Below are 19,829 nucleotides of genomic sequence, written 5' to 3' on the forward strand. Positions count from 1 at the left end.
TGCCAGCCCTGCTATCTGAGATGCCCTATAGCCTTGGGGTGCTCTGAAGGGTAGGTGGCCCCAGCCTAGGTGATGATCCACCCTGGGCAGTGGCAGGGAAAGGGTCTGTTTGTCTTCACCCTGGCAAATCTTAAGCAGGAGGAGAAAAAATCCCACACCAGTTATTCCAGGTTAATTCTTTAATTTAGGTGATGAAGGAGCAGCCACTTGCCCTGTGGTGCTTTGGATGATGTCTGCTGGTAAGCAGCCATGTCTGTAGTGTCCTCCTTGTCCCCCACAATGAGGTTGTGGCAGTGCCAGCTGTGTCCTCAGCCGTATGCTGCAGGCACAACTTTCATTAGATTGAAGTGAAATTGAGGCAGAAGGTCCTTCACCTCTGGTTAAGGGGGAGGAACCCCTCTCCATTTCCCCTGGGTGCTGCTCAGAGCTCCCAGAACCTATCTCTGAGCAGGGTGCTGCAGCACTGGAGTGTGTCTGGGTCGAGTGCCTTGGACCATGTTGCTCAGAGCTGTGCCATGGCTATCAGTTGGTATTTCTGCAGTGTACTGCCCCAGGGTTGGGACAGAGAGAAGGGACGCTGCCGGCCTCTACTTCCTCTGGTCCATGTAGACCTGCACAGCTTTCCACAGCGCCCGTATGTTGCCTTCTCCAAAGCCAGGAGCTCCGTGTCGCTCTATGAGCTCCAGGAAGAAAGTCTCCTCGGAGAAGAGGGGATGGGTAAAGATCTGCATCAAGTAACTCTGCGCAGGGCTTACACCAGCACTGCTGCCCAGCTGCCCGTTGTCCCCATGCACGGCGGTGTCCAGCAGGATGCCCAGCTCTGCCAGCGTGCAGGGATCCTGCCCGGCACCCCGCACCTCCTCCTCCTTGCCCCCCTGACTGTAATAGGCAGCAGGGGGGGTGAAGAACCGCACGCCCGCCCTCTGCAGGGCTCTGGTGGTTGACACGATGTCAGGCGTGCGCAGACCCACGTGCTGAATGCCTGCCCCGCCGTGCTGCTCCAGGAAGGTGTCCACCTGGTTCGGGACGGATTCAGACAGCGACTCGGCAAGGACGAGCTTGCAGCCGGAACCCTGGGAGCTCTGCAGGGCGCGGAGGAGCATGCCGGCCCCGTGCCCACCCAGCACAAAGCCCCGCGCCGGCTGCTGCCGCGGGCTCAGCGAGAAGTGCCGAAAGCCGAAGCAGTGCTGGTACCACTCTAGAGCAGCCTGCGTGCCGCCCCGCGGGCACACGTAGGTGATGTGGTCGAAGTGAGAGATCTCCACGCCGTCCCCAGGGGGTGCTTCCTGTATAGGCTGGAAGCCGGGCAGGAAGGGCCCCCGGTAGCGGGAGCGGTCCAGCAGCGTGTGGCTGACGTTGCCCACGGCGGAGCTCACCACGCCGTAGGTGACGGAGCCGCGCTCATCTCTCACCTCAATGGGGGGCACGGGCAGGGTGCAACCCCGGCTCTGCAGCTGCGCGCACAGCCTCGGCACATCATCCACCTCCAGGCAGACGTTGGAGGCCGTGCCCAGGGTGGGACGGGGGTCCACGTCGTAGAGGAAATCGCGGTTGGAAATGCCGGCCGGCGCCAGGCGCTCGTTGAGGAGGAAGACGGCAGCGCCGCGGCGCAGCGCCAGCTGCCTCACACGCGGTGTCTCCCGCACGGCCACGGGCTGGAAGCGGAAAGCGGCAGCCAGGTCCTGTGCGCAGCCCTGCCCGTAGGGCACGTGGAGGGACAGGAAGCACGGGCGGCTCAGCGAGGCGGCCATGGCCGGGCATCCTGTAGGGGAGACAGTGAGGTCAAGGGAGAGCTCGCTGTCTGCGGGAAGGAGCTGTGTCCCCATTCTGCGCAGACCCCAGTGCGTGCACTCAAACGCGTGTTTTAAATCAGTGTCTCTGAGACGCTTTCCAGCTGCAATGGGCTGCCCGAGCACACTGCTATCCCCGTGACCCTTTGGGGCTCACTTTGCTCCCCTGTCCCTTAACACAACCCTCAGCCTTGGGTGCAGCCCAGCATGCTCCCGTACTGTCCTCGAGGTGATTTTTGCAACAGGGATGGGCGATCCTGCATGCAGCGGGCAGACTGGGGAGCACGGGGCGGCTCTGCATCCGAAATGGTCCCGCACTGCCCCGCTGCCCGCCAGCGGTGACCGCAGTAACCCTCGCCGAGGCCAGCGCGGAGCCCCCGCAGCGGCACGGGGCCGTGCTGACCTCGTCCTAAAGCCACGCGGGGTGACGGGCAGGGAGCGCTGCGGGGATGGCAGCCCGCAGCCCCGGGATGAGCCCCCCGCCCCGCTCCCACCGCCTCTCCCCGGCTCACCGGGCTCCGCGCACGCCGAGCGCAGGGCACGCCGGGCCGGGCAGCGCTGGGGGCGGTGCGGAGCGGCGCGGCGGGCGGGACCGCTCGGCTGTACCTCCCCCCGGCCCCGCGGTGCCCCGGCAGCCCGTTACCCCCTGCCCTTGTTTGGGGCCCCGTTCCGGCCCCGTTCTCGATGTCCTGTTCCCACACTGCTGTCCCTGCTCTGTTTATGGCTGCTGCCCTTCCTCGGCTTATCATGTTTTTGTACAGATCCCCGAGGCGATAAACTGCCCAAATATTTGTGGAGATGTCCGTGTGGGGCCAATGTAGTGCTTTGGGGGGGAAGGTCCCCCGGCTCTTCAGGCCATCGCAGCCCATCGGTGCGGGGCTGGGCAGGAGGACGAGGGACCCTGGCGGCCCCGGGTGCAAAACGTGGCACTGCACAGCTGGGTGGCACCCCAGGATGCAGCGCAAGGATTTTGGGGATGCCGTGGTCCCAGATGGGAGAGCCAGACCCTTGGCACTGCTACCCACCCCTGCCTGGAGTGACGTGGCTGCAGGGCTGTGTGCCCAGCTCTTCTCCGAGCACCAGGCACCGCTTTGTCCCAGCACAGCTCGGAGCCTCAATGGGGACAGAGGCCGCCTTGTTGCTGTCCCCAGGCAGGCGGTGGTGAATGGGGAGCGCTTCTCCTCCTCCTCCTCCTCCTGGGCGGAGAGAGTGGTCAGCAGATAAAAGGGAGGCAGGGGCCAGCTGGGTGCTGCCCAGAGCAGAGCGGGGTCCGGCTGGAGGACAGCAGTGAGGAGTGCGGTATTGAGGGCTCTTTCTCATGGGGGAGAGGGCTGGCTTTGGGGTCATCCTTCCTACCAGCTCACCGACGGGTTGTTCCCCTGCCCTGTGTCCCCCCCGCCCATTGAATTTGCAGGGAGGGGGCACTCCGTGGGGTGGGAAGGGCTGTGGGGCGGTGGGACGAAAGGGGCATTGGGTGGACCCTGGGGGTATCGGGGCTAAGGGTCTGCGCACCCCAAAGCTCTTGGTAGGACAAGAGAACCTTCAAGGTGGCCTCAAGGTTAAACCGTCCCTGCCCCTGTGGCCACAGTGACAGGGCTCCCAAAACCAACCTGGGGTTCTGGGGTCAGCAATGCAGCGTGGGTCCCTTGGGGAGGCAGGGCATGGGGGCACTGACCTCCATCCCCTGCAGCTCACCCCCGGTGCCGGGATGGGGCCGCTGCTGCTGGCGCTGGCCTCCTGCCTGGGGCTGGCCGTGGCCTCCGAGGGGGCTGCCGATGGCAGCCGTCTGTGCCGCGAGGCCCCGGCGTGGCGGATCAACGGCTCCAGCCCCATGGAGGGCACGGCGGGGCAGGTGACTGTGGTGGCCCTGCTGAAAGCCAGCTGACACTTCTGCCTGCAGCAGGCCCGCAGGTGAGGCCTGCCCCGCTCCGCCCCGCCGCCATCTTGGGCCACGGCACGGCAGCCACACTCAGTGCGTCCTTCCCCACAGCCTCGGGGCCCTGCGGGAGCGGCTGGGGCAGCAGGGCGTGAGCGATGTCCGCTATATGATCGTCAACGAGCAGGCCCCGCTGTCCCGCGCCATGTTCGGGGAGCTGCAGCGCCATGCCCCACCGGGTGTCCCCGTCTTCCAGCAGCAGCCACACGAGCCCGATGTGTGGCAGCTGCTGGGGGGTGACAAAGATGACTTCCTCGTCTACGACCGGTGAGCTCCTGTCCCTGGGGTGGATGCTGGCAGGTGACGTGGTGCCGGGAGGGCTCTCTGTTGGGAGGGCGACGTGGGGTTGAGGCAGCCGGCCACCCCTGCAGCCCATCCTCGCTCTGCCCTAGCTGCGGCCGCCTGGCCTTCCACATCCAGCTGCCCTACAGCTTCCTGCACCTGCCCTACGTCGAGTCTGCCATCCGCTTCACCCACCGCAAGGACTTCTGTGGGAACTGCTCCCTCTACACCAACAGCACCCAGGAGGTACGGGGCTGCAGGGGCCGTGGGTTGGGCTCTGCATCACTTGGCTTCGTGCAGGACTGTGACGTCCCTGCCGAGTGTCCTGGTGGATAGCCATAACACACCGGTCCTTGTGTTGTTTTCCCTAGGCCAACAGTACCACGGAGGTCCCTACGACCCTGACCCCGCTTCCCAAACAGGAGGAAGAGGAGTCCGAGACCCCCGCCCACCACCAACCCAACCATCTCCATCCTCACCACCATGCGGTTGGCAGCAGGACAGCCCCAGAGCCCAGCAGGGACCACAGACCTGCCCACACTCACCACCACCATGGAGCCCGTGGCCAACTCCATCCCAAGGGGCAGATGCCAGAGGGACACGATCCCTAATCTGGGCAGAACCCATAGCGTGCACACCAAGCTGGCTCACTTCTCAGAGGCATCGAAAGGCTTGCTTTGTGCTGCTGGCCACAAGCAGTGTTGGTATGCAGCCCCCTCCACGTGGGTCATGCTTCCACCTAGTGTCCAGGGATGAAAATCCCCCTCTGGCACCCAGAGGTGCTGACCTTTTGGCCCTAAGAGTCAGTTCTACCCCTTCTTCCTCTGCTGCTGCCTCTCTGTGCTCAATGATGCCCGTGGTGCAAACCAGGATTTCCTTGGTCACCGCAGGCTGACACCACACAGAGCAGCGGGGCAGAGATTGAAGGGGCAGAGCTGGGACCCATGGGTGAGCCCGGAGAAGGGGAGTGCTGACGGGGGTTGTCGCTCCCTGCGTCCCAACCTTCCCACCCTGTGCACGGGTATGTGCAGTGGTGGTGGGTGGCCGCAAGATGGTGGCCGTGTCCCCTCTCAGAAAACAGGGGCTGCCTTCAGAGCCCGCAGCCCTAGGAGGAGGACGTGGGTGGGGGTCATGGGGTGAAGTGGACATCCAGATGATGAATAAAGCCTCTGTGAAGTGAACCCTACCTGTCCTGGCCTTTGGGGTGTCCTTTCCCCAAGAGGGTGGAGGTCTGTGGGGCTTCCAACCAGCACAAGAATCATAGAATCAACAATGCTGGAATCCAGTCCACCTGCCCACCTACCACCAACATTTCCACACTAAGCCATGTCCCTTAGTACAACACCTGCTTTGAGACTTAGGAAGGGGTTTGGGGTTCTACACGGGCCCCATAAAGCAGCGCCCAGTGGAGATTTGCATTCCCCCAGCCCTGCACCTTGCCCCCCGCCTGCCCCAGCCCCACAGCCCATCCAATCCTGCACCGCTCTGCACAGAACCGCCACCTGTCCACCCCCCCTCTGCCTGAGCTGGGAGCAAAGGGATGGCTTGTCCACTGACGTGGCTCCATGTGGGGGTCAGAAGTTGCTCCCCATGGGGATGAGTTGGGTCAGGTTGGTTGGGATCAGTGTGTGAGGTCCCACAGGACCCTGCTCCCTGGCTCCATCTCTCTCTTCTTCTCCTCCTCACTCTTCCTCCTCTACCTGCTCCCAGCACCCACAAGGGCACCTCTGTCTGCTGCTCCGCCATCAGTATCAAGGTTATTTTCTTCTTCTGGCAGCTGCTGTAATTGAAACAAAGCAGGCCGAGCCTCACGGGCTCCGCTTCTCTCGCTCATTTTGCCGGTGCTGCTGAGACAACCAATTCATCTTATCGATGCTGCTCGGCCTCTTTTCCTCTAGAGCCAGGCAGAGCCTTTTCCTCACTGCAGACATCCCAGGCAGCAGCGAAGCTCTCTTCCTGTCGAGCTTTGGGCTGGGAACAGGGTGTTTTGGAAGGGCTCAACGGGCTCTTTACATTGGTGACATCTTGGGGTTGATGCTGCAGTCCCCTGGTGCCCATAGCTGTGCCACCACCCCAGAGGAGGACGCACCGCTGTACCCTGCTGTCCATGGCTGGTCACCAGGTCAACCCGCTGCCTCAGCCCCGTGTGCTGATCCAGGCAGATCCTCTCAGGAAGAGTGGGAACAGCCAGTCCTAATGTCAACAGAGGCCTCTTGTGCAGCGATGCTGTGTCAAGAAGAGGAATGGGTCCCTCCTCCTCCGCCCATTCATCTGGCAGCCGGGGGCTGGCACGCCGCCAAGCCAGGCTGCTTTGGAAACATTTCATTGAGGAGGCAGCTGAGCCGAGGAAAACAGAATGAAAATACACAGAGAGATTGCTGTTGTTAGGCAAAATAAATGCAGGCGGCTGCGTTTCTGCCCCCCAAGTCCAGCCCAGCCTGGCTTCCATTGCTTCTGGGGGCTGCGCAGGGCAAGGGCAGCCATGTGAGTCTGCCTGGGATGGGAGCTGGGGTGGCGATGGGCTCAGTGGGTGGGTGGGCTTGTGCTCATCTCATGTGATGCTGCACCAGGAGTCGGGACAGGTGCAGAGAGACCTGAGTGCAGGTGGTGTGAGAGCCACAAGCCCACAGCTGGCCTGGGACCTCAGCACACCTGCAGGCAGAGGACAGGGGCCTTCTGTGCAGGCATTTCTTTCCAGAGCGCGCAGACAGCGGCAGTCACATCTGAAGGAGGTCTCTGAGGTTGCGGGTGTCGGGAGGTGTCACACAACAGCTGGATGGTGAAAACTGACTGTGTTGGAGTCCTGCAGGAAGAGGAGTGCAGCAATAACTCAGCGCTAATGAGTCAGCAGAGAAGCCACGTGGGATTCCAACAGTTTGATGGCAAAAGGTTCCAGCTCCATCCGACACTTTGCTGGGGGCCTCACCAGGCAATGGAGAACCTAAAAATAGGGCTCAGTCCTATGGGCAGTCACCCCAAGGCATCACTCCCCTTGCTTATAAAGCCAATTGTTTTGTAAAGGAAGGTCTCAGCTCCTCCCTGGACATCAGATCCACTGAGAGACAAATATCGCAGCCAACAGCCCCTGGGAGCCCGGCTGTGAAAGAATGTCAGAGAGGCATGGGAGCACACTAGGGAGGGAAAAGCACACAGGGAAAGGCAGCACTTGGTCAGGAATCCTCTTGACCAGCGTCGCCTGGGACGAGATGGGTGAGGTGGCCTGTGAGCTTCAGCCTTCAGGAAACACCTCCAGACCTTCATCAGTCGCAGTGTGGCTGCTCTGAAACGGAGCAGTGGGAGCTGCTGCAGTCCCTGCCGAGAGCTGGCTGCTTCCCTCCCAGCCCTGGGAAGGGGACATTGGGCACTGGAGAATGGCAGAGGGAAGAAACGGAGGTTTCCGATATCCACTGCTGCCGAAAGGGCTGTCACTTGGAATTAGATGGGACAAAGGATTTATGGGGAGAGTATTTCTGGGGGATTCAAGGGACGGTGTCCCACCGGACACGGGAACGACCCGCGCCGCTCTCGGGGAACGACTGCGCGCACAGATGCTGCAGGGACGTGCGGGACGCGCATCTTTCCCACAAGCAGACCCAGCCGCCCAGGAAGAGCAAAGCGCTGCGCCGGCCCCACCGCTGGCAACGGCCCTTCCCCGGGCGGCCGGCGGGGCTGCGGGGGGCTGCGGCGGGGCCCGCCCCGTCGGAGGCCGGCTCGGGGCCGGCGGGACCACCCCCTCCAGTCTCCACCCCCGGTTCCCCCTCGCCTCCTCCCCGTCTCTCCTCCCCTCGCCCGGCTCAGTCGGTCGCAGCCATGGCGGAGGGAGGAGAGGGAGAGGAGCTGCTCCGCCCGCCGCTGCCCGCCGGCGCTCCGGGCCCCAAGCGCCTGTGCTCCCGGACGTGCCCGGCGGGGGGCACCGGGGCCGCGCACCCCCGGCCCGGAGCGGCGGGGGCCGGCGCGGGGCCGGGCGCGGGGGGCAGCGGAGCCCCGGCGGCGTCGGCCGGCTGCTGCCCCGCGGCGGGGGCTGCGGCGGGGCCGGCGGGAGCGGCGGCGTCGGGGGCGGCGGCGGCGGCTGCTGCGGCGTCGGGGGGCGGCGGCGGCGGGGCGGGGGGCTGCCTGCTGCAGCCGGAGTCGCTGCTGGACGCGGCGGCCAAGCGGGTGGCGGGGAGTTGGGCCTTCGAGAGGGTGGAGGGCCGCTTCCAGCGCATCCCGGAGCCCGTCCAACGCCGCATCGTGTATTGGAGCTTCCCCCGCAGCGAGCGCCAGATCTGCATGTACTCCAGCTTCCAGCCCGGCCGCGCCGCCGCCGGCACCGCCTCTCCCTCCGCCGCCTCCGGCTCCGGCGCGGCCGTCACCGGGGGGGGATCCGCGGGCACCGCCGCCCCTGCCGCGGGCGCTACGGCCGGAGAGGAGAGCCCCGCCGCCGGGCCCCCGCAGCCCCCGCCCGGCGCCCCCGCCGCCCCCTCCGCCCCGCACGGCGAGGGGCTGCCCTTCCGCCGCGGCATCCGCCTGCTGGAGAGCGGCGCGGTGGACAACGTGCTGCAAGTGGGTGAGTGCCCCCCCCCCGTCCCCAACCCCCGCTCCTCCTCCCGCATCGCCCCGCGAGCGGCTCAGCCTTTTGTCTGCTTGTTGTTGGACGGGGAAGTCCTCCCCCCGCTCCCCGTGGGGGAACGACGCGCTTTGCCCCACCCCCCGCGTGTGTCCCACGACCCCGTGTCCCCCCCCCGCCCCCCCACGCGCGGTGCCACGGGGGTGGGAACGCGATGCGGGGACGGTGGCATTGTGCTCTGCGTCCTCGTATTTAGTGGCGGGGGGGTGGGGGGGTGGGGGAGGTGTCTTTTGTGTCCGCTTGCGCAGGGGGTGCCGCTCCGTTGTCCCCCATCCTTTCCCCGGTCGCTGTCCCCGCCGTGTCCCTGCGCCAAGGGGACCGAAACGCAGCGTTTGGCACAAAACAATCCGCTCCCGGCTGTTACCGATGCGCGTTCTCATTCCGGTGACATGACGCTGGGATTTGTTTGGCAAATGTGGGATGGAAATCCATCCCGGATGGTGCGGGGGGGGGGGGGGGGGGGGGGAAAGGGTTGTGGTGGGGCCGCGCTGCTTTGAAGAGCCCCTCTCTTCCTTTTGGGGGGGAAAAAAGAAAGGAAAAAACAATCCCATTGGGTACAGTTTACATTCAAAAGAGCATTATCAAAACATTTTCCAGTTGAGACACGAAAATAGAAAGCAGCGGAAGAATTCTGCTCCCACCTCTGAGGAGACATGGGGAGAATTCACGGAGCACAAAAGGGTTTTCTCCGAGGATATAATTATACCCTTTTGTTGCGTTTTTTTTTTTTTTTTAGTGAACTAATATTTTCTAAGGGCTGCTTTGAGATGATTAATTATCCCAAGTCTGCTCGGAAACGGCAAAAACAAAAGGGTTTTCTTTAGGAGGAGAGGAACAGCTCCGGGAACTTAACAATTGCGAAGGGCAGAAAAAAGGGTCGGGTAGAGGATGGGCAGCGCCGCGGCGGAGCGCTGCCCGGGATGGGATGGGATGGGATGGCACAGCCGGGGAGGTCGCCGCCAACCGGGGCACAAAGGAATGTCTTCATTTTGGCTGCGACCGGGATTTTTTATTTATTTAATTTTTTTGGTGCGCGTTTCTGGGAGTGCTGGCGCTGTGCGTGACCCCGGTGGGCGTTGGGGTCAGGTGGGGTGGCCGCGTCCTCGTGGGGCGTCTGTGGGGGTTTCTATGGGGGTTTCTATGGGGGCCGTGCGGCCGCCCCCCGGGGAGGTCCCTGCGCGCAGCCGGGGATGCGGTCGGAGGGGACGTGCGGGAGCTGCGGTCGCCTGGTGGCTGCGCGCGTTTGGAATGAAGACGGGAACTGTTGTCGGCGGACGTGGGAACCATTACGCCTCGGGAGAGCGGCCCGGTGCTCGGGGCGCTCCATCACTGCTGCCGCCCCCCCGACGCTCCCGGAACGGACGGCCCCGAGAGCGCGGCGTCACGACCTGAGGTTTGCCGGCCCGCGATGGGGATCAGATGTTTGCGCCGGCTCTGCTCTGTGACTCAGAGCCGTGAAAAACCCAGAATTGCGCGGACGTGAAATTCCTCCGCTCTGTGGTCGGAAAGTCTCTGGGACGGATCTCCGAGGCGGGGAGGGGGTGGGATCGGCCTTCCTGGGGGCGACGGCTGTGCTCCCACGGCCGCCCCTCTGTGCGGCTCTGAGAAGGGCTGCGTGTGCTGCGTTAGCCACCAATAATTCCTTTATGCTGAGTAAAACTTAAGCCCTCATCTCGCTGGAGTCATTACTGCGATATAGATATATTTTTTTCCCCGCTCAAAGAAAGATCTGGGATGTCAAACACAGGCATCTTTGTCTTCCTCAAAACTGCTTTATTATGATGTGTACAGATCCTGGCTTTGTGTGTGTGTGGTGTGTGGGGTGGCTCCCCCCCCCCCCTTTTAATTTTTAGACAAATGACAAAAGCATGCAGGAAAGGAATGCAGAAATGCCAGGCTTAATATAAAGCATGCGGCTGCGCTGCATGCCGGGAATCCTAAAGGATACAAAACCTTTAACGGTGGCGGTTAATTTTTAACAAGTTCCCTCGCATAAATATTTATGAACAAAAGTTTTACACCATTATCTCTGGGGTTCTTGGAGAGAGAAAAGACCTTTGGTGGATTTTGACAGTGGGCCATTATCCAGCATAACAAATCCACGCTCCCAGCCGCTGCTTCCTAATATAGTAGAATGCAGCGCGCCCTTGAGCCGTGGTGGCTGCGTATGGGTGGGCGAGGGGCTGGGGGGGCTGGGGGCAGATCTCCTCTCTGTGTGGCTGTGATGGGTACGATGGGAGCATGGGTGCTTGGCCAGGTGGGTGCGATGCCCCTGTGATGCGCTGGGGGTGAGGAGTTCACATTTTGGAGCCGTTCCCTCCCTGTTCTCGGTTTTTGGGAGGGTTGGCTGATGTATGAGATGTTTACTAATTAGTTCATCGCTTTTCAGGTGTTTATTTTATCCTACCACGTGGCTTAAAAATGCTTTAGACCGCATAAAAGGGGTTGGCAGAGCTTCACCCGTCCCATCGCAACGAGTGCTTTGCATATATATTGTGCTCTTTACATTTCTAATTATTTTTTTGTTAACTTGCCTAATTATAGCAGCGGATTGCTGGGCATTAAATCTTACGGTTTGCTAGTTGGCTTATAGCTGCTCTCTCATAGGGGAGGTATTTATTGAGCGCAGTCTGGGCTGTATTACAGAGAGAGGAATGGAAAACAGCAGAGGTTCCTGCGGGGAGGGCTGGGGATGCTCTGACAGCTGGAATTGTAACTCGGTGTTGGGTTTATTTGTTTGGCTTTGAAGCGTATAAACAGACCCTCTGAAGCTGGGATGACCTCCTCCCTTCAGGCAAAAGGATGCTGGGCTGAGGGAAGGGTAAGAATGTAAGAGGTGAGAAAGGAAATATTTAGTTGTGGCTTTGAAGAGTAAACAGGCCTGAGGTATTCACTGGGAGGAAGGCAGGGGTGTGGGATGTGGGACAGGAGCTTACCTGTGCCAGGCAGGGGCTGTCTGCTGCTACGGCAGGCCTGGATTTTGGCCACACGGAGGAAGTGTCTCATGGGTGCCATTGAGCTGTGCTGCACACGTGTGTCTGTGTGCTGTGTTCTGAGGCTTAGCATGAGGGAGCACACCTTGCTGTCGCTGGGTGCTCGCTGTGGTGTGGGCGCTCTGTGGCCGTTCCTTCTGACCTCGGATCCAACTTTGGGCAGGCTTTGGTGAGCTGCCTCATCCCAGCACTGTAAGAGCATTGGCTTTTTGTCTCAAGCTCTTAGGCTTAGGATTTTGCGCAGGATTGGGGTTAGCCCTGATAAAATGCTGCGGTTCCAGTAATGTGCAAATTGATGAAATGTTGTGTTCTGGGCACACGCTGCCAGTTGGTTTTTTTTTTTCCTTTTTTTTTTTTTTTTTTTTTTTTTTTTTCTGGCTTTGTTCAAAACGAAGCCCCAGATGTGCTTAGGAGGTGATGTGTTGAGATGCCAGCTTGTGGGCAGCACGGTGATGCATCAGCCTGGCTGTGGATGCCTGGAGGTGGGCACCACTGCTGCCCTGTCCCTGTGCCCTGCAAGGACACAATGCTTCCCCTGCGAGCCCAGGCCTTCCTCCTGCTGGGACACCAATGACAGCCACCGCTGCTGTGCTCCCCATTGAATCCCCGCTGCTCAGCTCCCTTGATGAAGATGAGAGCCCTGTCAGGGGAGTGGCAGAGCAACAAATGGGTCCCCGAGATAAACACTATTTGCATGAATGAGTGACAGTGGCTTTGGATGTCAAGTTAAAAGGAGCAGATCTGGAGAATGAAAAATTAATTTTTTTTTTTGTCTTCCGTTGGCTGTTTCTCATTGCTTTCGATTTTCTTTCTGATGATAAGGAATGCTTTAGATTTTTTTTTAAAGCCGGTCGTGTTTATTTTGGTAACAGTTCACCCACTGCTCTGTGTACAGCAGCTTTCTCTTGAAAGCACTGAAACTATATTAAAAGTGCTTTTGGCTGTCATCTTTTATTTCTCTTCTCCTCCATTCTTTTCCCAAAGCTGGGCCGTTGCTGTATCAAATACCCCAGCACTGTCTGGCAGCGTTTTCCCTGCGGTGCTCAGTCTAAACTGGAAAGAAAAACGGGCAGCGATGGCAGGATTTGGATTTCTGTGGCTTTTTGTGCTCGTCCCATTGAAGCCTGAGCAGCTGCCCCAACCCACACTGCTTTATCCTTTGGAGGCAGCGTCCCGTTCCCTTTGCATGGAGCTGCCTGGGCTCCGTCAATGGCCCGCAGAGCCGTGGGGTTTCCATGCTGAAATGTCCCATTGGTGCTGGGCCCACACATTGGGAAAGTGCACTGCGAGCGTCGGGCATCTGCCTGCAAAGGGGGAGGAAACCCACCCCTCCCTTTCTTATTTTCTCCCAATTGTCCTTGCGTGGTGTGGCGGTGGCTATTATGGGTTTGTAAAATAGAACTATATGTGACCTTTTTATCTTACAAGAAATAGGTTAAGCCATTTTTAAAGAAAGTGGTGGAGTCAGCAGTGCTGCTGGAGGAGCCGCTTTCGCATGGTTGATGGGCTGTGAAGCCGCTCAATGGACTTTGGTTTCAGAGACAATATCTGTTTAAATTAATCTTTGTCAGATACATGCCACTGCAGACAATTCAAATTCCATTTGCTTTCTGATCTCATAACAAAAAAGCACCTTACACTGGTTCTTTTATCGTAAAATTAACTTTTGTCTGTGTGTCCTGGAAACAGGGGTGGCATAAAATCTAGTTAAAAGGCTCTGTTATAGGAGGATTCTGTTTCTTTGTACAAGGCGGACTTTTTTTTTTTCTTTTTTTTTTTTTCTTTTTTTTTTTTTTTCTTCCCTGTGTGCATTTAAAAAGAAGAAGAGTGTTTGAGATGGATTAGAGAGAATGCCAGCAGATGGACTGATTCTGTTGTTGCTGCTGGCAACCATCTAAGCAGCCATTTTGAACAATGCTGATACCGGGGCACTGATAACACAAAGATGAGGATGGGATAAATATCCAGCGAGTCCCTCGCTCCCCGCCTGCTCCTCCTCCTTCCCTTTATCACACTGCAGCCCTGTTATTTGAGGCTGATTGTTTCCAGAGGAATACTTCATCCTCGAGCTGCTGCTGTTCCTCGCGCCTTGCTTTGCCTCCTGCTCGGAGGAGGCTTGGGCAGAGCTGCCCCTCCCAGCAGGGCCGTGTGTCTTGGCAGTGGTCCTGATGCTGGGGGGCTTGCAGTCATGTTGCTCCTTTCTGTGTGCCCTGATGGGTTGCCTGCTCCTTCCCATAGGAGTGGCCGCAATTTCCTTCCTTCCTCATTCCTGTTTTCAGTGCTGAATTGTGAGGTGTGATGGCATTTGATGGGGTTTTGGGAGGTGCACTGTGATCTAAATGAGTCTGGGATCACTGATAGCCCTGTGCTCACTGTTTTGGCACGTGACTGCAGGCAGAGGGCATCTCTTTGTATGCCTACTGGTCTTCCCTTCTATTCCCATCATCTGCTGGCTTCTGGGAGCCTGGGCCGTGTTTAGGGCCAGATGTTCTCCTCGTGGGGGACCTTAGGGTCTGTAGGGACACATGGCACAGCTGCCCAGGGAAGCTGTGGAGTCATGGGCCGTGTTCAGGATGAGGGTGGATGTGGCACTGAGGGATGTGGTTAGTGGGCATGGTGGGGATGGATTGATTGTTGCACTGGATGATCTTAGAGGTCTTTTCCAACCTTAATGATTCTGTGTTTGCGTTGCTGGATTTTTAGCACTGGAGTTGGTGGCCTTATTTCTTTCTGTTTTGTTTCCCATCTCCAGGTAAATAACACTCTCATGGATCAAGAAACCCCAAGCAACCTTCATCTTTTTTGTTTTGCTAGGAAAAGACTGCTTTGTGCTTTACAGGAGGAGTCAGGCTGGGATGAAGGGCTTGTCCCCAGGCCCCCAGGGTAGCACTGCCACTTTGCAGCAATCCCTCTGCAGCAGCTTTGCCATCTGGGAGCATGATGCATCCAGGTGGCTGCAAAGTAGGTACAGTGATGGGATACAGAATTTGTACTGCTGCCCCTGAGTCCTGGTGAATGCCTTTGGGTTGGGGAATTGCACCCAATTAACCAAACCATAGCTCTTCATCCCATTTCTGGAGTTGGTTTGCAGAGTGTGGGATGAAGCTTCTGCCTGCACACACTGCAGCATCCCTCAGACCTTTGTGTGATTGCTGTTCCTTCCTTCCACAGCAACTTTTATTGCAGTGGTTTTTTTGTTGTGTGGGTTTGTTTTTTTTTTTTTTTCCCAGTGAGTATGGTTAAGAATTTAGGGTTAAAAACCGTCCACACATCTCAGAGAAATCTGTATGTACACATACACAGTTATCTAATTATACATAGTAGATGAAACTTTACTGTAAAGTAACAGATGTAAGAATTAAAAAAGGAGTTGGGCAAGCATTTTACAGTTTCCTTTTTTAATTTGTCCCCTCGGTCTGCTGCATTTCTGTTGCATTTTGAGGCAAATCTTATGTTTCATTTCTTTTTTTCCTGTTGCAAAGTCTCTTCTCCCTCCACTCCTCTTTAAGCTTTTCTTACTTGATCCATAAATTGTGGAGGAGACATACTTGACACAGTTACTAAAATAAGGGGAATCTGGCCTGAAAGTTGAAAAATCAGGCTGTAGGCTCTGCTTCTGAAGTGCTATTTTGTATTTTTGGGAAGTTGCTGAGTTGGGCTGAGCTCTCTGAAGAGTTGCACTGAGAGAGGGCGATGGTCTCAGCAGGCTGGCTGCGTCTGAGGTCAGCCGGCATCGTTAGCAGATGCTTTTAGCAGTTTAAGGCACCGTGGGGTTGCCAAATGCTGATTGCAAGAAGCTGATTTGGTTGAAGCTGTGCTGGAAGGGCTCTACTGGCTGGCCCGGTCCATGCCACTGCCTGTGCTGCACGAGGAGCCGGGCTGCGGTGCTGAGGGGAGCTCTGGGTGCTGGAGCTCAGCAGAAAGCATGGCAACGTGCACTGCCTGCCATCCTTAGGCTGTCTCCATCTTTTGAGTTTCACTTAGTGCACGTCACCTACGCGTGCTGTGTGCCACTGAATAAGTCGTGTTTGTCAGCTCAGCCCTCGTCAGGTGTCCTTGCTGACAGCTGGTGCTTTGAGGTCTAGGAGGCACTCAGGTGCTGGCGTATGAAGCTGCTCTTTCATACTATTCTTTTCAGTTTTTTTGCTGTTGAAACCTCAAAGCAACACAAGGACAAGGCATTCTGAAGGGCAATGGAGATGTGAAGGGTCTGGAGCACAGTTCCTGTGGGGAGGAGCTGATGGAACTGGGATGGTTCAGTCTGGAGAAGAGGATGCTCAGGGGGAATCCTTGTTGCTCTCTTCAGTGCCCTGAAAGGAGGTTGTGTTGAGGTGGGAGTTGGTCTCTTCTGATTAATAGCAGTAGGATGAGAGGTGATGGCCTTAAGTAGCCCTAGAAGAGGTTCAGGTTGGAGAAGAAACTGCTCCCAACATCCAAAGGAGCAGAGATGAGCTGGCACAGCTGCCCAGGGAGGTGGTGGGGTCACTGTCCCTGAAGATGTTCCAGAACTGTAGGGATGTGGCACTGAGGGATGTGGTCAGCAGGCATGGTGGGACTGGGTGACCTTAGGGGTCTTTCCAGCCTTACTGGTTCTACGTGCAAGCTGCCCTTGTCTCTTGGGTTCGACTCAGTGGAAAGGTTTGCATGCCCCGTGCCTTTCTGGAGCTGGAGGTGGCTCAGTGTGCTGCTGCCCAGTGGGGTACTCTACGGGTAGAATGGGAGCTTGTGCACTTGTTGGAAGCGTGTTAGAAAAGATGCTGTGCTTGCTGGGAGAGAGAGAGCAGAGGAAATTTGCTCTGTTGCCTTTGTGATAGAAATCTCTGCATTGTGATAAGAATCTGCTGCTACTTAGACCCTGTAAAATCTTAAAAACTCACAGAAACTGGGCAGGATGAAGATGAATTATCAGATGTTCTTAGCTGTGGCTCAGATCCTCAACTTTGTCTATAGAAAAAGAGGGTGGGTGATGTGGGGGAATGAGTTGATGGGAATTGCCCATGTTTGAGGGAGCTGCTTGAAAGAACTGTTTTTTTTTTTTAAGCAAGGTGAGATTCTTCATATGGGGGACTGAATCGACCAGTGCTGCACCATTCTTTTGCATTTGAATAATGCAGGTGCAGTAAGGCTTGGGGAAAAGATACCAAGCCAAATGAAAGCAGTGCAGGGGGTCACCGTTGTGTTGCACAGGGGGGAATCTGTTCCTGGGCTGACAGGGGGTCCAGTGCTGTGTGCTCCCTCTGCTGACATCGCTGCTGGTGCAGTGTGGCACCCATGAGGTTTTGCAGAAGGACTTAGCGAGCACGGCTGCTTCTCATATGGAAATGCTGTCTTCTGGAGAGCATCCTGAAAATGAGACTGATGCTTTCCCAGGGCAATTGTTTGCTATCTGTCCTCACCATATTTGGAGTTGGTGCAAAGCATCAGTGAGGCTTTCCCTTTCGGCGCTGCCTGTATGCCTGGTTCTTGGCTCCTTTCTGGTGGCTCCTGGCTTCGCACTCAGCCTGTGGTTCGAGCGCTGTGGGAAGTGCTGATGTCTGAGGGTTGTTGTTTTTCCCCCACCCATCCCCACACCCACACGTTGGTCAGCCACTCTTAAGGTTTCCTGGACTGTGAGGTTTGATGAACCGTTAACCTAAAAATGCCCCGAGCGGGAAGAATTATTTCCAAGGTCTAAAAATTCAGCAGAGCCTCTGAAGTGGGATTGGGAGCTGTGGTTTGCCTGGGTGGCTTTCCTTGCTTCTGGCTCTGCTGAGAACTTCGTGGCCACAAGGACGTGCTTGGGCTCCTGCAGGGATGGGAAGGCAGCCCTCCTGGCCCCGTCAGCCCTCTGAGCAGATGTCCTCTTGGCATGAGGCTCGGCAGGTTTGAGACAGGATGTCCCTGTGCTTCAGAGAGCCGAAAGCACTGGAATCAGTAACAGACTGGGAACGGCTGCATCCAACTCTGAATTCCTGGGGAAGAGGATTTGGCAGTCGCAGGCTGTATCGGCGGATAGGCTCAGCATTGCTGGAGAAGGGCAGCACCTTTGTATGCTCACTGCCCTGTTTGCTCTGCTGTGTGCGTGTCGAGCCTGGGTTTAATGGGACAGCGTGGTTGTGCAGCCCAGGCTGAGGGATACCGCTACCCTCCTTGCCCAGTACTTCTGGGAAGGGATTGTTGCCCTGGAGGGAAAGCAGCTATATTTAAAAGGTGGTGACTGTCTGTTGACTCAACCAGTGGTGGTTTTGCCACAGCTGTGATGTGGTGATGGAGTGGAGCTGTGGTGCTGTGGGAATGGGAGTCCTAGCAGTCCCATTCTTTAGGGTGTTTCTATGGAAATTTTTTTTGGGGGGGAAAATGGTACTTCTGCACTCTGCGTTGGTGCTCAAAGCTCCAGACTGGTACCAACAACTGTGTAATTAAAAAAAAAAAAAAAAGCAGCATTATGGCATCAGATTTTTTTTTTTTTCCCAAACTTTTTTCCTCTCCCCAGTCGTGATGCTCTCAACACTTTGACTTTGCTAAATATTTTAATGCTTTTCTAATTGCAGCCTCAATTAGAATCATAGAAGCACAAGGTTGGAAAGGATCTACAAGATCATCTAGTCCAACCAAATTCTTGCTATAAAACCAAAGAGCATGGTCTACCTGGAGCTTCTCCTATGCCATTTTACTGCAGAGCTTGGCTGTGATGGAAGAGTTTGCAGCTTATGGAAGCTGTCCAATGGGCCGTGCTGGATGAAGTTTCTGGTAGCTCTGGTCTGTGAGATGCCTTCTGCCCAACCCAGTTTGGATAGGGTTTTTGGGTTTGGGGGGATGGGGGCATGCCGCTGTTATCAAACATTGGGTGAAAGGTTCTACTTGCAGCTCAGGAGAATGAATTTATTGTTTAAAAGGGTAACTTGGGGTGAGAGAGAAAGAGAAGCAGGCTAATCTTGCAATTTAAATATATTTAAAGATTCCTTCTGTTTGAGTTTGCTTCCTATCCTTGATCAGAAGGAAATGCTGTTAGCTACAGAATGGAATAAATCGAGGGCACCCTTATCTGTGCAAGATAAATTACTATTGTTTAGGGAAGACACTCCAGGGATTGAAGAATTTAATTAAATACACAGGGATTATGAATATGCATGTAAATTAGACAATCTAGATATGACATGGCTACAACTGCAGGGAATTGTTCGAACTTAAAAGTGTAATCATTCTTTTTATCAGGACGTGGGGATGGGTAACAAATGAGAAGATTCCCGTTGCCATTTGCCGCTGACTTGGCTGGTCTCAGGTCATTAAGCACTGGGAATTACCTGCTGCTGATGGGCCCAGACGAGCCCACAGGGACAGTGCCTTTTGCTACCTGGGCCCTAATGAAGCAGCTGGTGGAAGAGAGGGGCTGGGTGAGGGGCTGCTGGTCTGGGGGCCCAGATCAGGACTTGGGGTGCAGTGTGCCTTCAGGTGGTGCATGCTGTCACGGTGCTGTGCGGGGGAAGGAGCATCTTCTCCAAAGGGCTCAGGAAGGTGCTTGGTGCTGTAGTTTCAGAGCATCTCCCTAAAAATGGGGGTGGGGGAGATGGTTAGGGAGTGGAAATGTTGATTGGTCAGGTTTGAGATGTGTTCCTGTTCTTCTGCATCATTGTGTTCCATGGTTTGCGACTTTCAGAGGCATCATCTAACGGCAACGCAGGGAAATGTTTTCCCTTTTTTCTTAAGATTCCTTTGTTTGGCTTCACCTCCATCATTTGGTTTTGTTGTTCTGCTAAAATCAGTTTTCTCTGTAGAGTGAGTCCAGGATGAAGAAAGAAACTGTCACAAACCATCCACCCTATGAATGTAGGGAGACATGGACGTGATTCCGCATCGGACTTGACCCACCTTGGAAGACCTTGCTTTTTGTTAGGGAAAAATATCATGTTGGGAGTGTGTCTGTGCAGGCGTGCAAGTGCAGAGAGATGGGTTTGAACATTTGTAATAAAGTATTTCTAATAAAAATTTAATGTCCTCGAGACAGTGTTATGGTAGCTCATTACTATTAAAGGTCATTTGAAGAGTATTGATCCTAAATGTTACAGCTGAGTGTAAACTTTGAGTGTTACAGTTATTAATGTATATTTATGATCTATGGGATACAGGTTGGAGGAAAATGGGGATATAAACGCTGTGGTGAGCTCATTTGTTCCAGAATTGCCAAAACTGGGTTCAAGCAGTTTGCCTCAACTTCAAGTGCATCTTTCTTTGTATTCTGCAGA

The 19,829-nt window shown here is 56.3% G+C and overlaps 3 protein-coding genes across 3 annotated transcripts in view; 2 read left to right on the top strand and 1 right to left on the bottom strand.

Moving 5' to 3' along the window:
• Nucleotides 1-161: 161 nt before the first annotated feature.
• On the bottom strand, nt 162-2,336 carry HPDL (4-hydroxyphenylpyruvate dioxygenase like). The gene is made up of 2 exons (XM_052666631.1): nt 2,303-2,336; nt 162-1,762 (listed from the first exon to the last, which is right to left on the bottom strand). The coding sequence occupies exon 2, from the start codon at nt 1,749-1,751 to the stop codon at nt 588-590; it is 1,164 nt and encodes a 387-aa protein (XP_052522591.1). The 5' UTR covers nt 1,752-1,762; nt 2,303-2,336; the 3' UTR covers nt 162-587.
• A 558-nt stretch (nt 2,337-2,894) lies between these two features.
• Nucleotides 2,895-5,194, top strand: LOC128072692 (selenoprotein Pb-like). Its single transcript, XM_052666760.1, has 5 exons — nt 2,895-3,089; nt 3,481-3,701; nt 3,781-3,993; nt 4,119-4,254; nt 4,380-5,194. The coding sequence occupies exons 2-5, from the start codon at nt 3,499-3,501 to the stop codon at nt 4,617-4,619; spliced, it is 792 nt and encodes a 263-aa protein (XP_052522720.1). The 5' UTR covers nt 2,895-3,089; nt 3,481-3,498; the 3' UTR covers nt 4,620-5,194.
• A 2,347-nt stretch (nt 5,195-7,541) lies between these two features.
• ZSWIM5 (zinc finger SWIM-type containing 5) overlaps nt 7,542-19,829 on the top strand; it is an 82,008-nt gene continuing 69,720 nt past the window's right edge. The window contains 2 exon segments of the mRNA XM_052667023.1: nt 7,542-7,666; nt 7,668-8,554. Of these exon segments, the coding sequence (XP_052522983.1) occupies nt 7,557-7,666; nt 7,668-8,554 (997 nt within the window). The 5' untranslated portion in view covers nt 7,542-7,556.

This window comes from Tympanuchus pallidicinctus, unplaced genomic scaffold (genome assembly GCF_026119805.1).
Source record: "Tympanuchus pallidicinctus isolate F22 unplaced genomic scaffold, pur_lepc_1.0 scaffold7, whole genome shotgun sequence".
In the NCBI taxonomy this organism is placed as follows: Eukaryota; Metazoa; Chordata; class Aves; order Galliformes; family Phasianidae; genus Tympanuchus; species Tympanuchus pallidicinctus.

Bases quoted from the DNA above. Each gene is read 5' to 3' on its own strand.
- HPDL (XM_052666631.1), bottom strand. From the start codon at position 1,751: ATGGCCGCCTCGCTGAGCCGCCCGTGCTTCCTGTCCCTCCACGTGCCC.